Source organism: Mus caroli, unplaced genomic scaffold (genome assembly GCF_978045245.1).
Source record: "Mus caroli unplaced genomic scaffold, Mus_caroli_1 scaffold_6, whole genome shotgun sequence".
Taxonomy (NCBI): domain Eukaryota; kingdom Metazoa; phylum Chordata; class Mammalia; order Rodentia; family Muridae; genus Mus; species Mus caroli.
The window spans coordinates 20086511-20100341 of NW_028227261.1; the positions used below are offsets into that span (position 1 = coordinate 20086511).

Genomic DNA, 13831 nt, shown 5'->3' on the forward strand with positions numbered 1-13831 from the left:
GGAGCTGAGTATCTTCCCTTGGGGATTCCGGGCTGACCTCTCCCCAGCGCGCCCAATGCTCCTCAGTCCCCTCCAGAGGATAACAGGGGTGACGGAGCCTAGGACTCGGGGCACCTAAGGGTGGAACACGAGCCCTCCCCGTGGCATGGCTGGTGCCCGCCGGGTCTCCCGCCCCGCTGCGCCGCCATCTAGCCTGGCCGCGCCCCTCCCTGCCGGGATCCCATGCACAGAGCTGGCACTCACCGCAGGCCTGGGCCGGGTTGTCCTGGGCTTGGCACTCCGGTGCCCGCGGCTGCTGCTGCAGCTCTGCCGGGACTCGCTCTCCGCCGCCGCCGCCGCCACCGCCGCCGCAGTTCGGGGAGGGGGAACGTCACGTGACCGCCGAGCGCTCCTTCCCGGCGCCGCTCCCCCCTCACTGCGGAGCCTGAGCCCCAGGCGCGGGAGCGGCAGGGAGGCCACCCCTGCCACGCGCCCCTAGCTAACAGGTAGGGAAACTAAGGCCCAGAGAGGCACAGGGACGAGCTTAGGGTTGCACAGCCAGGCAGTGACAGTGCTGGTGGCTCTAGCCGGCAGCATAGGCTGTGAAGGACAACTTCTGGCCCAAGTGGGGCAAGTGGAGAGTTGTGAGGTGGGGGCTGGGGGGGGGCACTCTTATAGGGCGGCACTGGCCTTGGAACCGGGAGAGACCCAGTTAATGGCTCCCTGCTTCTCCCTTCCCTTCCCTGCCCCAGACTACAGGAGAGGAGGAACGGTATCAATTGGACCTAGAGCAAACCCTGTATCTAGTGACTCTGGAGGGCCCAGGAAGAAAAGACTTGCCCAAGGTCACCTAGCAAGCTAGCAGCCTGGCCTCTTGGGTTTGTCCACCAACTCTCACTACTGATGGCCAACAGAATGCAAGGCTCCTTCATATCCCTCTCCCTGAGGCCACAGGGACAGGGGCTGTCTGCATAGGTCAAGAAGACCTGTGCCAGAGCCTTCCTGGGAGGTCCTGACCAAGCCACTGAACATCAGAGCAGACCTTCACTATCTCTGGGTTTGTTCTAACCTGGGAAACTGAGGCTACAAGAGAGAGCTTCCATCCTTTCCGTCCCGTTATACTTGGGGTTGTCCAAGGTCAAGGTAGGACTTGGGAGAAACAACTCAAATCATAAATTTAAAGTTCCCTGAGCACCCTCTGCTCCCACTCTGATTTCCTGAGCCCGGGGAACTGCATCTCATTAAGGAAATGATTTGGGTCTTTGGCAACCCTTACACCAGCTGCTTGCAGGACTTGGCCAGATTTCAGACCCCCACTTACCTCAAAGGATATTAGAGGAAATCCCTCATGCCATCCTCCCCTATAGGGAAAGGCTGAGCAGTGGGTATGCTCTCCCCTAGCAAGCTCTCCGGGCAGTGTGGGTGGGGCAGAGGCCCCGGGTTAGAACCACGTAAGAACAGAAAGACTGCAGAACACCTGGAGCCTGGGTTCATCCAGCGTCAGTGCTGCTGGTGAGGTAGTCCTGGACAATATGGATACTACAGCTAGCTGTGGCACCAAGGAGGCTCCTGGAGAACACCCTCATGGGTCCTTTGACTTTTTACAGAGAAACACTCGAGGAACCAAAATTATAAAAGGAGGAAACAGAAGCTGTCCAGAGCCCTCTCAGGGATGGTGGCGTTAGGACCCTGTGGCATGGGCATGGCAGCTGTCTCTGGCAGGGTTGATCTGTGGAACCTTGGTTCTTGGCAATGCTTGGTGGAAGTCCTAACTGAAAACGACAAACAAACATCTACCTCCTGCTTAGAACGTGATAGACTAGCTTCACCCAAACCAGAAGTCCAAATCCCAGGGTTCTCCTGGGCATCCTTTGGCTTTTAGTACATAGTGGGGCAGAACCTTGAGTTCAGTTAAAAAAAAAAAAAAAAGGCAGGACAGCCAGGGCTACACAGAGAAACCCTGTCTCGAACCCCCCCCCAAAAAAAAAGGTTTATTATATGCAAGTAAGTACACTGTAGCTGTTTTCAGGCACCCCAGAAGAGGGTGGCAGATCTCATTACAGATGGTTGTGAGCCACCATGTGGTTGCTGAGATTCGAACTCAGAACCTTCAGTAGAGCAGTCAGTGTTCTCAACCGCTGAGCCATCTCTCCAGCCTGTGAATTCAGTTTCAAGGACAGTTCCCGTGCCTCTTTCTGCTTCCCCAACTCTTTCCCAACAGAAGCTACTTCCCACCCAGCCATGTGATAAGTGGCTTAGTACCTGGGGCCTGACAAAAGGCCCTGAGACAGACGGATGGATAACAGCCTGCTCCAGGCTGCTGATTAGACTGAAGTGTCCCATCCGGGCCCACAGGAGAGGCAGACAGAGGCAGTGGTGGTGTAGAAATACGCTGGGGAGCTGGATCTGATGGTTCAGACCTAAAATCCTAGCTCCCTTGTAGGTAGGAAGATACCAAGTTCAAAGCCTGTCTGAGCCACTCGGAATTCTTTATGTAGACCAACCAGGTTGGTCTTGAACTCAGACTCATCTGCCTCTTCCTCTTGAATGCTGGAAATAAATGTACGAGCCACCATGTCCAGCTTTTATTTTTATCTATCTATCTATCTATCTATCTATCTATCTGTCTGTCTGTCTGTCTGTCTGTCTGTCTGTCCGTCCATCCATCCATCCATCCATCTATCTATTTTGGTTTTCTGAGACAGGGTTTCTCTGTGTAGCCCTGGCTGTCCTGGAACTCACTCTGTAGACCAGGTTGGCCTCAAACTCAGAAATCTGCCTGCCTCGGCCTCTCCTGGGTGCTGGGATTAAAGGCATGTGCCACCACTGCCTGGCCACATCCAGCTTAAAAAACAAACAACCAACCAGGACCTAAAATGTAGTCTGTGGGAGAGCACTTGGCTGGCACGTGCAAGGTCTGGGGTTTGGTGTTCAGTACTGAGTGAGGACAGAGCTAGTTGGTAGACCTTAGGCTCACTCCCCATCACCACACAAACCAGGCATGACCTGTCATCAGATCTCAGCACCTAGGAAGTAGAGGAAAGAGATCTCAAAGCCATCCTTCAGGCACAGATTGATAGCGTTTCAAAAGACAAAAACAAAACAAAAAAACCCACCCCAAACTAAAAGCTCGACTGCACTGCCATGGGCTTTTGTCCTTCCATGACCTGGACCCATGGGTTTTAAGCTCAAGGGCCATGGTGCTTATGTGCACGGGGGGGGGGGGGGGGGGGACTGAACATGCCTGACACTGGTAAAGAACGAAGGCGTTTCTGTCCCAAGTCTGCTTCTTTAGAACCAAGGAGACTTTCAATTACAGCCTTTTCCTCTGTATAGAAAGCCTCGTCAATGAGAGGTTTATAATCTCTTGTGGGTCCTGGAGGGCGCCATTCTGAGCCAGCAAGGGCCCCCGGGGAGGCGGCAACGCGTGCCTATGAGGGGGGCTGGGTGCACAGCCTGGCATGGATGGAAGGGAAGGTTGGACAAAGGCCCTAGAGCTTTGCTTTCTCTGGCCTATTTCAGTCCAAACCACTCAGCACTGACCACTCATGCATGGCTGCCTCTAGGCACAGCCTTTCTTTTCCTTAATATGCTCCAACCAAGCTACCACCTTATTCACTCACACACACACACACACACACACACACCACAGAGTTGGCCTCAAACATTTTACCATCTAAGGCTGGAGAAGAGAAACATAACATATATAAGTATAGCCTCTGAGTGGCTCCTGTGGCTGTGTATCCTAAAACAGAAATGGCCCTTGGGAAAGACACGTCCTTCCCACCAGTTCTGACAAAGGGAAGAAAAGCTAGCTAGGCAGGGGCTCTGCAGAGGGCCTGCATCTAGGAAACAGGCATGCTGGACTAGGGGTAAATAGCAAGTCTTCAGGAAGGAGATGTTGGCCCAATCCCAAGAGCTCTCTCTTCTCAGATGTCCTCACTGGAGAACCTCTGGCAGACCCTGAGGGAATGTCATGGCCAGGGCTGGCAAGTAAGGTGACCAGGCACTGGTGGTAGGGGCCTAAGCCAGCCCAGAACGAACCAAGGTGCTTTCCCTGAGATAGTATTAGGGGCAGCCATTCCAGCCCTAACCTCTGGCTAACTCTAGTTCTAGAATCTGAACCCTGCACAACTCGGCACCCCTTTCATCTGGAGGACCAGCGACAGGGTCTGGAGGGATGAAATGCTGCTGCCAAACCTTCAGAACAAACCACCCAGAAGCAATGAGGGTTGCATGACAAGCCCTCGGAAACAGCCATATGGCAAGTTTCCAGACACACACCTGGAGCATCCTCCAAGGGAGTCTGTGAGTGTGGGAACAGTGCTGGAGTTGTGAGAAGGCCCCACTTTCTGCTGCTCAGCAGAGAGAGTATGTTTGACAATGTCTACACAACAAACTTCCGAGTATTCAACCAGGAACACACTTGTCCATAAGAGGAGCTGGTTGCCCTTGGTTACAAAGCAGGAATGGCAGTGGCAGGAACACCCAGATGCAAGTGTGCAGAGGCCAGTGTGCCAGCCGGCCAGGGTCCAGCACAGGCAGTGGCTTCCCTGGAGTATGTGCCCACTTCCTGTGGCCCAGGGCCTGGCAGGCCTGGCAGCACTAGTCTAGATCTGGAACCCAGCGGTCACAATAGTTGCTGCTGCAGGCAGAGCTGGTTTCTCAATGACAGGCGCTGGCTGCCCGAGGGGCTGGCCAAGCCAGGACAGGAAGTGTCTTTCATTGTGTGTGTTGGAAGGGAGGGAAGCAGATGATGTGCAGCTCATTTGCTCTGAATGCTGGCCTGGTGCATACCTGGTCTCCTACAGGCAGGAAGATTGCAAGCTCAGAATTATTACTGGCTACAAAGACAGTTTTAGGTCAGCCTGGGTTACATTAAACTCAATCCCCAAAAGGACAAAAAAAAAGACAAAAAAACCAAAAAACCAAACAAAAAAACCCCAAACAACTGAGCCGGGCGGTGGTGGCGCATGCCTTTAATCCCGGCACTTGGGAGGCAGAGGCAGGCAGATTTCTGAGTTCTAGGACAGCCAGGGCTATACAGAGAAACCCTGTCTTGAAAAACCAAAAAAACAAAACAAAACAAAACACACACAAAAAAAACCCCAAAACAAAACAAAACCCAAACAACCAATATAAGCAGGAAATGGTAGGGAGGCTGGGAACTTTGGTTACAGGTTCAAGGCTAGGCTTTGCTACCTAATGATGCTGTATTAAAAAACAAAATAGAGAGCCGGGCGTGGTGGCGCACGCCTTTAATCCCAGCACTCGGGAGGCAGAGGCAGGCGGATTTCTGAGTTCGAGGCCAGCCTGGTCTACAAAGTGAGTGCCAGGACAGCCAGAACTACACAGAGAAACCCTGTCTCAAAAAAAAAAAAAAAAAAAAAACAACAAAAAAAAAAAAACAAAGGCAGGGAGTGGCGCCTCAGGACTTTAATCCCATTACTCAGGAGGCAGAGGATCCCTGAGTTGGAGGATAGCTTAGCCCCACAGGGACAATTCCTGAGCAGGCAGGGCCACATAGAACCAGTCTCAAAACCAAACCAAACCAAACCAAATTGACAGTTCTGCTGAATCAGCTCTCCGGCAGAGGTACCTACTGGAGGGTTGATTGACCTTGACCCCGCCTCTCATGAAGAAGACACAGCAAAGGCCCAGCCAGTGACCAGCTTGGCAGGCCTCGGTCCAGACGGCAGGCCATCACCATCCTGAAAAGGACTTCGAGCTCCCACCCCTCTCCTTCCTACAACCTGGTGAGTCTCGAGACATAACTGGCTCACCACAACTGGATCTGAAGTGTGTCAAAGGACACACAGGAAAACCTGTCTCCGGCCTCCAATTCTTGAATTACTGCTTGCTTCAATACTCCACAGAGAAAACCTCTTCAGGCCAGGAAGTACCTAGGAGGAATCTACAGGCAGCCAGGAGCCTGTACACACTCGCCCCTGCTGTTGCAAGCGTGTACTTTGGATGCTCTTGGCAACCCCCATCAAAACAATTGAAGCTACACTTCTGGGGCAGGAACCGACCACCAGAGAGAAAGAAATCTGTACAAAGTCACACCGTGTTCTGAATACCTTTCAGCAAGATCCTGGAGATGAATCATGTGCTGCCTAGCCACTGGCTCTCGCGATAATCGTGGGCTAAAGGGGATGATCTATGAAAAAGGCTAACTGAACACCTGTTCAGCCATCGCTGCAGCTCCTAGCACAAGAGGCTAAGCAGGAAGCTTGGTGGGGTGGTTTCTGGATCTCTCTGGACTTTACGTATGGACGCCCAAACCTCTGGATGCTGGGGTGAATATTGCAGCGGGTATACATGCTAGCAAAGGCAAGGCAGGGATTACCAGGAAACCCACAGGGACCCTTCCTACACACCAGCCTCAGCCATGTCGGGGGTAGGCATTGCCTCCAGGAAGAACTGCCCTCAGGGAAATGTCTGTTCATGTTGGGGTCTGGACTTAAGGTCAACACCCTTCACACAGTGGCACTCAGTCCCACTGCCCTGTACCCTCCCTGACTGCACCTGCACACTTGGTGCTCTGCCTGGCCAGTCTGGAACAGGAAAGACAGGATTCTCTGCTCTGGAGGGGGCAAACCATCCGCCAGGTATCAACACCAGGTTCCTGAGGCCAAGCATCAGTGAGTGATATTGACCAGGATCTGGGCAGACCTGGGACCAGAGACCAACACCTAAGAGGTGAAAAGACAAAGAACTCACTCCGGATAAAGGTCCGTGGAAACAGAGACACGAGGGTCTTTAATTTGGCAGAAAGGTTAACAGTGATTCTCAATAATAAAGTTCATAAATACAGAAAAGAAGTTTTCTCTCAGGGAATAAAGACGTCAAATGATAGCCTACATGTCTGGTAGTGGCAAAAACCATCTCAGCATAGGAGACTCTACACATTTGCTTGGGTTTAAAGAATGACTAGAAATATACACGGGTAGAGCTGGGGATGTGGGTCAGTATGCAGAATTCTCTCTAGTGTGCACGAGGCGCTGGGCCCGGGCCTCGGCACAGCACAGGAAACCTGTCACAGTGGCCACATGCCTGCAATCCCAGCACCTGGGAGGAGGAAGTAGGAAGATCAGAAGTTAAGGTTATCCTGGTTACATAGTGAGTCCAAGGCCAGCCTGGGTTACAGGAAACCCTGCTTGGGAAAGAAAAAGGAAACATAAAGAAGCCTGGAGATTCATAATCTGGTTTAATGTGGTTCCTGAATGTAGCTTTAGAACCCAGCAGAATAGCTAGCCTGTGCTGTATAGAGCCATCCCAGCTCAGCGGACAACCAAATAGCATGGGTTAGTGAGCAGGAACATGGCAGCTGGTAAGTCCGAGTGCAGACTCTTTGAAATATGTCTGCTTCAAGCTGTGAGGAAGCCACGGCCCGGGGATCCCAAGCTTTTCGGGAGTGGCCTTGTTCCACTGAACAAGGTGGGGGGGTCTGAGCTGAAGTTCCAGTAAGGCTCTGGCTCTGCAGTGGCGGGCACCGGCTGTGAGGCGGAAGCAGCCCACTTCAGCTCACTGGAACTGGGTCTGCCCCACTGTATTTGCCTGACAGGAGTTAATGGCTATTACCTTGCTAACATTTCGTAAAGGAAACAAAGGATGCCTATGCAACCAACCTCACAGTGTTAACTTCTGGCTTGTGCACAGCCAATGCCAGGAGAAAGGGGGGAGGAACAGCTGCTCCTTGCCACCTGGCCCCCCCACCTTTCAGGGGTGCTGAGGTCCCGCCAATGCTTTGTTACAAAGCCACAAACTCTGGCTTTCTAAGGACAGTAAAGACCATCTGTCAAACAGCTGGTGACTTTCAAATGTCTTGGCCTTGGGAAAGAGTGGGCTCTTGGTGAGTGAGGCTTGGTCCCATTTCCGTGTTGCTCGGTAAAGGACAGATCTGAAAGCCAGGGTCCCGTGAGTCCCTGTGTCCCCAAAGGCAGGAGCTCCTTGAGAAGTCAGTCTTTCAGGAAGGTGTGCAGCTCTCCTGGCTCCGCCCCGCGCTTTTCACCATCTCTAGAACACTCTTTCTTCATTACAAACATAAATACCATGTTGGGAGCAGAAAGCTACCAAAAGATGCTGCCAATGTTGAGATCAGCATGTATACATCAGTTAAAGTTTTTCAACAAACTAGGTTTAAAAAAAAAAAAATCTGTATCAGCAACTGGGCCACAAACATACCAACATCCACTTGATAGAGAAAATGCAAATCGCTGCCCAGCCCCGTCCATGCTCCCCTAAAACCTTTTTCTGTTTGAGCAGATCCTGATGCTGCTTAAACTACCGTCAACAGTGATCCTGAGTTGGTGAGGCAGCACACCCTGTATAGTCTTAAGGGTTTTCAAAAAAGCAGTGAGGTCCGAGGAAGGCAGAACTGGAGAGTGGGAGGGTTGTCTATGAAAACCCGTGCTGTCCTACAGAGCTCCGGTTTGGCTTTTCAAACGTTCAGGGATACTCTCTTTGCTGCCACCATACACTGAATATTTCCTATCCCTCTGGGATGATGGAGGAAAACTAAGACAGTCACTGGCTTGACCCTTCTACTCAGCACTGACAGACAGTGAGCAGGTAGGTGGCAGGGCTGTGGCTGTCCTGCAGGAGTGGTGCTCTGAAGACACGTTCCTCGTTGGCAAGTCCTTCACGTTCATGCTTTATTGAAAGGTGAGTATAGGTTAAATAAAGGCTGGGTTAGCAGATCTTGTCTCTAGACAGTCACTTGGAGTTTGGAGCAGGATGCTAGCCCATGTACTGTGACACAGGTCCGCTAGTGAGCAGGGCATCTGTGTGGACTGACCAGGGCTTCACTCCCTCAGTGTAAACATGATTCACTCCTACTCTTGCTCTGCCTGCTCAGTCCTCGCTCGCCCTCTCCCTCCCACCTTAAATAGAAAATCTGAAACACTTCCTTCAAGTCTGATGCCCATCAGTGCAATCTGCTTTATTTGACATAAGGCAAGTGGGACAGTCTCTTTTGAATGGATTTTTGTCTTTTGGAAGAGCCAGGTAAGAGTTTCATTCTTAAAACCACATTTTCTTTAATGCCCTAACATGTCAAGTTCGTCTTCCTTTCTGGTCATTCCTTGGCAGTCAGCGAGAGGTCAAAGGTTAATGTCCAAGCAGGCCTGTACCTAGAACAGAGCACACGTGGAGGGATGGCTAAAGTTATGAGTTTGTGTACTTGGTTTGGCAAGAATGTGTGGGCAGGGAATATCCACTATAATAAATGAACTCAGGGGCCCTTTGCACTGAAGATCAAGACAAAATACCAGTGGACAAAGTCTGGGTGACAGCCATGTTTCCTATGGACAGCACACAAGTTAACTCAGGCTGATTGGTGCTTTCCGTTCACAGCCACGGGCATAAAGGAATGTTTTGCTCTGGTTTGCTTGCAGCCGGCCAGGAGGTCCTTTGTGGCATTTACATCCAGACAACAGAGCCACACAGGGGGGAAGGTGGTATTTAGGACAGGAGCTTTGTCACTGCCCAATGAAAAACTGCCGGCATTTGATTCAGTATCATTTGGGGCAGAATCATAACTTGCCACAGACCTTGGCGTGGTGGACAGAGAATCACCATAGCAACTCCTGCATCGGCACAGGGGCTGTGGCTGACGAGGTAGCGTCAAGGTAGCGCCGTGTCTACCAGGAAATCTTCACGATAACTGAAACCTGCACTGACCTGATGTCATTCTGCCAAGTCTCCCACCGCCAACTCTTACAGTTACACAGCAGCTGCCCGGCTGAGATGCAACAGATAGGGCGCCGGGCAGGTTAAATATCAATCTCGAAATGCCACTCACTACATCCCAACCTCCCCCGGAATGAAACCGAGGAAAACGTTCTTACACCAGCCTCATCTGAGGCTTCAGTGCTGAAAACCAGAGAAGCTGGAATAAAAATGCTTCCAGCGAAAATTAATTCCAGTCACGAGACTTGGGTTGGATTGAAAATTAAAATCAAATTGCAGCCTGCACATTACCAGACACGGTGAGGCTCTGGCATGGAGGAAGCATGACAAATGCCTTACCTTTAAAGCCCTCTTCCGGCATACAAACTGCAGAAAGAAAAGAATTCCAGAGTGAAAGACAGTCTGACAGCTAGCAAGAGCATGTCAAATGCTTCACGATGAGAAGTTGAAAATAACTTTTTAATTGCCTTAGTCACCTGGAATGGATCCCTTTGAACCTGTGGTAGCAATCAACTACCGGTGAGCTTTCTGCCTTTCTCTTCGAAGCCCCCCCACCCTCCCACGCGCACGCACGCACCTGGAAAAGACCTCATGGCTGACCTCCAGTAGCTGTGTCTTCTCTGCTCCCTCAACACGTGACAGGAGGCTATAGCAGTTTCTTTGTTCTGATATCTAGTTTCCTTCCTTTTTAAGGACTTGACTTTTATGTGTGTTTTCTCTGCATGTATTTCTGTGATCCTATTTATCCCTGGGGCCAATGTGAGCCAAAAGGGAGTCAGGACCCCTGGAACTGGTGTTACCGTGGCTGTAAGCAATGGTGTTGAGCTGGGAAGCCACCTGCATCCACCTACAAGGATGTTAAGTGCTCTTAACCACCTCTCTGGCTCTATTTCAATTACTTCCCAGACAGGATCTCACACCATGTAAGCCAGACTGGCCTAGAACTTGGGTAATTCTCCTGTCTCAGACATACAAGTGTTGAATTACAGGCATGAGCCTATACACCTGGCTTAGTATTCTTTTTAAATAACATGTTTTCATTGCTTTCCATATCTTAGCCTCTGATTAACTTCCAGCGAAGAACATTCAGCTCTTCTAGCACCTGCCCCACCTTAGCAACCCCAAGCCTGCCCCTGCCTGCCATTGGTTCCATGACCAATGTGCTCTTTCTCTGCCCGGCAACTCCTGCATCAATCACCTGCTTTCTCTCTTTTGCTTCTAGCTCCAGTAACGTGTTCAAGGCCGTTGGAACCCTTCCATTATCCTTTGCAGAGTTCATCCTAAAGCCCATGTCCAGTCCCAAATTTAGACCACTGCTTACACTGATTGCCACACAGCCTGGTCCTTCCTCACCACGCCACCAATAACTTCCTTCTTGATCTACCAACCCTTTGTTTAAGAGTGCATCTCTATGTAGCATGCTGGCAGGTAACTTTGTAGGGCGTTCTGGATGCCAGGCACGTGAGCAGAATCGGTTTGTCTGGCTACAGAATGGAGAACCAGAAACCTCCTTGGCTCAGTGCATCACGTGCATTTCCCACCGCGGTCTAAGAAAGCATTCCTTCCTAGTTCATTACTGACTGGGGCATAACCTGAGTAGATCAATTTTATTCCTATTAATTCTTTTCTTTTCTTCTAGAAATATTCCTCTTATATATGGTCTAATTACCATTTGCCCATTTTCTCTGTAGTTTTGTTTTAAGTTTTATAGAAAAAAAAGTTTGGTTTTAGACTGAACTGGCTTTGAGCTCACAACCCTCTGTCTTCAGTTTTCCAAGGGCTGGGACTGAAGGCATGTGTTACTGTGTGCAGTTATTTGTAGGCCATTTTAGAGCTTTCTGGGGCTGCCTACAATATTCTCTTAGTTTGTTCAAAGATACCCCTTGTTCTCATGTTCAGTTTGGTCCTCAGCTGTCATGTGACTGTCTACTGATACTATGAAGTGTCAAAGCTTCTGAGGGCTCCATTCCTGGGCACCAGAGGAGTCGGAGGTCTTAGGAGATAACTGGCCCTTTCCTAGCAGTAACTCACTCTCTCCAGTTAGCTTGTTTCCCTAGACATGGATTCCTTTGGCACTGGGCTGCTGAGACACACACACACACACACACACACACACTTGCAGGCATGCTGCCACTCTTCAGTTTGCTATAACCTTTGTAGTACAAGTTCTTCCAAGTGCTGAAATGCTTCCTATAGCTACTATCTGAGGTACCCAGTGGACAAGGGGTGACACAGACATGAAGGGAATAGGGAATGGGTGGCAAGGACCACAGGGTGCACAGTTTGTCTGATTCTCTCTTTTCCTGCTCCTGTGTTAAGTTACTCACACTTCCTCTTTACCTCTTACATGGCTAACAAGGTTCACCTTTGTACCAGTTCCCTCCTGTTATTAAACAATGTCTATTCTCCCTGCTTCCCACTTCCCAACCTTTACCCCACACTAGGACCAATACTGAGAGGTTCTCTACCTTAAGAGCATGCACCTTTTCCAAGGTTAAAATGTAAACCCCGGGCACCTCCGCATCTATCCACAACCCTTTCTATTAGGTCCACCACCAGGTCCTGAAAGCAGACTGGTCTTTACCTTGCATGACATCATCCATTGCAGCGTAGTCTGCAATTGGTTCATCAGCCTAGAAAAACAAATGGAGACAAGTCAGAGCCAAGCGGAAAGACCGCCTGTCTTTCTTTCGGAGGGAGGAGCAGGTGAGTCACATCACTCTGAAGTCTGGGCCTGTCCCCTAGTTCTCACCCTTCTACTGTGTTTCAGCCTCCAGGTAGCACAGCGACACTCCCAGGCTGGAGAGTTTTCTCTTTGGAAAACAGGCACCTGTTCCCTCAGGGCCAGCAGCAGTGTTCCTCATCTACTCAGTGTTGCCTGTCTTGTACACAGAGCTGGCACTGCAGGAGGAGCCCCCTTCAGACTTAACAGATGTCTGCCAACTATGGGTCTAGGCTCCTTAACTCAAAGAAATGGCATACTGCATGTGGCTGAGCACTGCTCTCTTCCCCTAAACACATCTTGCATGGAAAGATGTGAAGTAGCCATACTGAAGGGGAGAGTAACTGCAAAGGAAAAGAGGTTGATGGCCAATCCAGAGTGCACTGTTAACCTGCTACGGGACCTTTGTAACAGCTGTTCTAGAGGCAGAACAAACAGTAAGTAGATGTAGCAACTAAACAGGCCTAGAGCATCATTCTGCAGACTCCAGTTCTGGGCGGAGCCAAGAGTCAGCATGGGTGCCTGCTCTGTTGTGCCACCTTAGCTCACTGAACCAGAACAAAACCACGCCCACACCAGGGCAGACATCTCTGGATTTAATCTACCTCACAAGGTACTGTTGTGTGGCACAGCAGGGTTCATCTAGCCACCAAGAGACAAGGGAAGTCACAAAGTAAGCTTTTGGGGAGCCGAGGATGGAGCTAATGAGGTCTCAGAAGACTTTCTCTAAAACACACTCAACACCTGCTGAATCCAAAGCCAATTCCCATCCTGGACAGGCGTCACCTTAGTCCACTGGGGTTTCCCCTCACATCTGAACCAAGTGCCTTAAGCCTGCTCCCTTTCTCACATGTGGAAACAGGGTAGCTCTAATTCCAAAATTCACAATGTCTAATTTTCTTTATGAGCTTGCAGAGGATATCTGAAATAACCAAATTTCCATATCCAAAGTCCTTTGATGGGCCACAGTTACAACACTAAAAATAATGTGTGAAATTACCTCCACACTGTATATATGGGATATACACAAAATATATCTCATGTCTGTGCAAATACTTAAAAATTCAGGGTCTCTGTCTGGCCTTTAGGCATTTGGTCAAGGGAGCTTCAGCCCACGCCCCTGGATACAACAGCAGAGGCCAAGCCACTGTGCTGTGCCTGCCCAGGAGAAAACAGCCTCGAGGAGACTAATTAAATCACACGAAGCCCTATGCTCCCTCAGTGAGATTTCCACACTTGTGTCCTGGTTAGGTTTTTGTCAGTTTGACACAAGCTGTAGTTATCTGGGAAGAAGAACTTCAATGGAGAAGATACCTCCATCAGACAGGCCTGTAAACAAAACCGAGGGACACAGCCTTGATTAAAGACTAATGGTGGTGCTGTCCCTGGGCAGGTGGTCTTGGGCGGCATAAGGAGCCATGTGTGTCTAGGACACAA

At 50.3% G+C, this 13831-nt stretch overlaps 2 protein-coding genes across 10 annotated transcripts in view; both read right to left on the reverse strand.

Annotated features, from left to right (window-relative positions):
- Rap1gap (RAP1 GTPase activating protein) overlaps nucleotides 1-375 on the reverse strand; it is a 63723-nt gene extending 63348 nt beyond the window's left edge. Inside the window, exon 1 of one of the 2 annotated variants that reach the window (XM_029476544.2) lies at nucleotides 244-375. The gene's annotated coding sequence lies outside the window, so the exon portion shown is untranslated. The remainder of the gene's footprint in view (nucleotides 1-243) is intronic. The other variant, XM_029476543.2, reaches the window with a different exon arrangement.
- An 8516-nt stretch (nucleotides 376-8891) lies between these two features.
- Nucleotides 8892-13831, reverse strand: part of Usp48 (ubiquitin specific peptidase 48) — a 63983-nt gene continuing 59043 nt past the window's right edge. For all 8 annotated transcript variants that reach the window (XM_085838814.1, XM_085838812.1, XM_085838815.1 and 5 more), the window contains 3 exons: nucleotides 12257-12305; nucleotides 10012-10038; nucleotides 8892-9113 (listed from right to left, as the gene is read on the reverse strand). In XM_085838814.1, coding sequence (XP_085694940.1) covers nucleotides 9091-9113; nucleotides 10012-10038; nucleotides 12257-12305 — 99 coding nt within the window. In that variant the 3' untranslated portion in view covers nucleotides 8892-9090. The remainder of the gene's footprint in view (nucleotides 9114-10011; nucleotides 10039-12256; nucleotides 12306-13831) is intronic.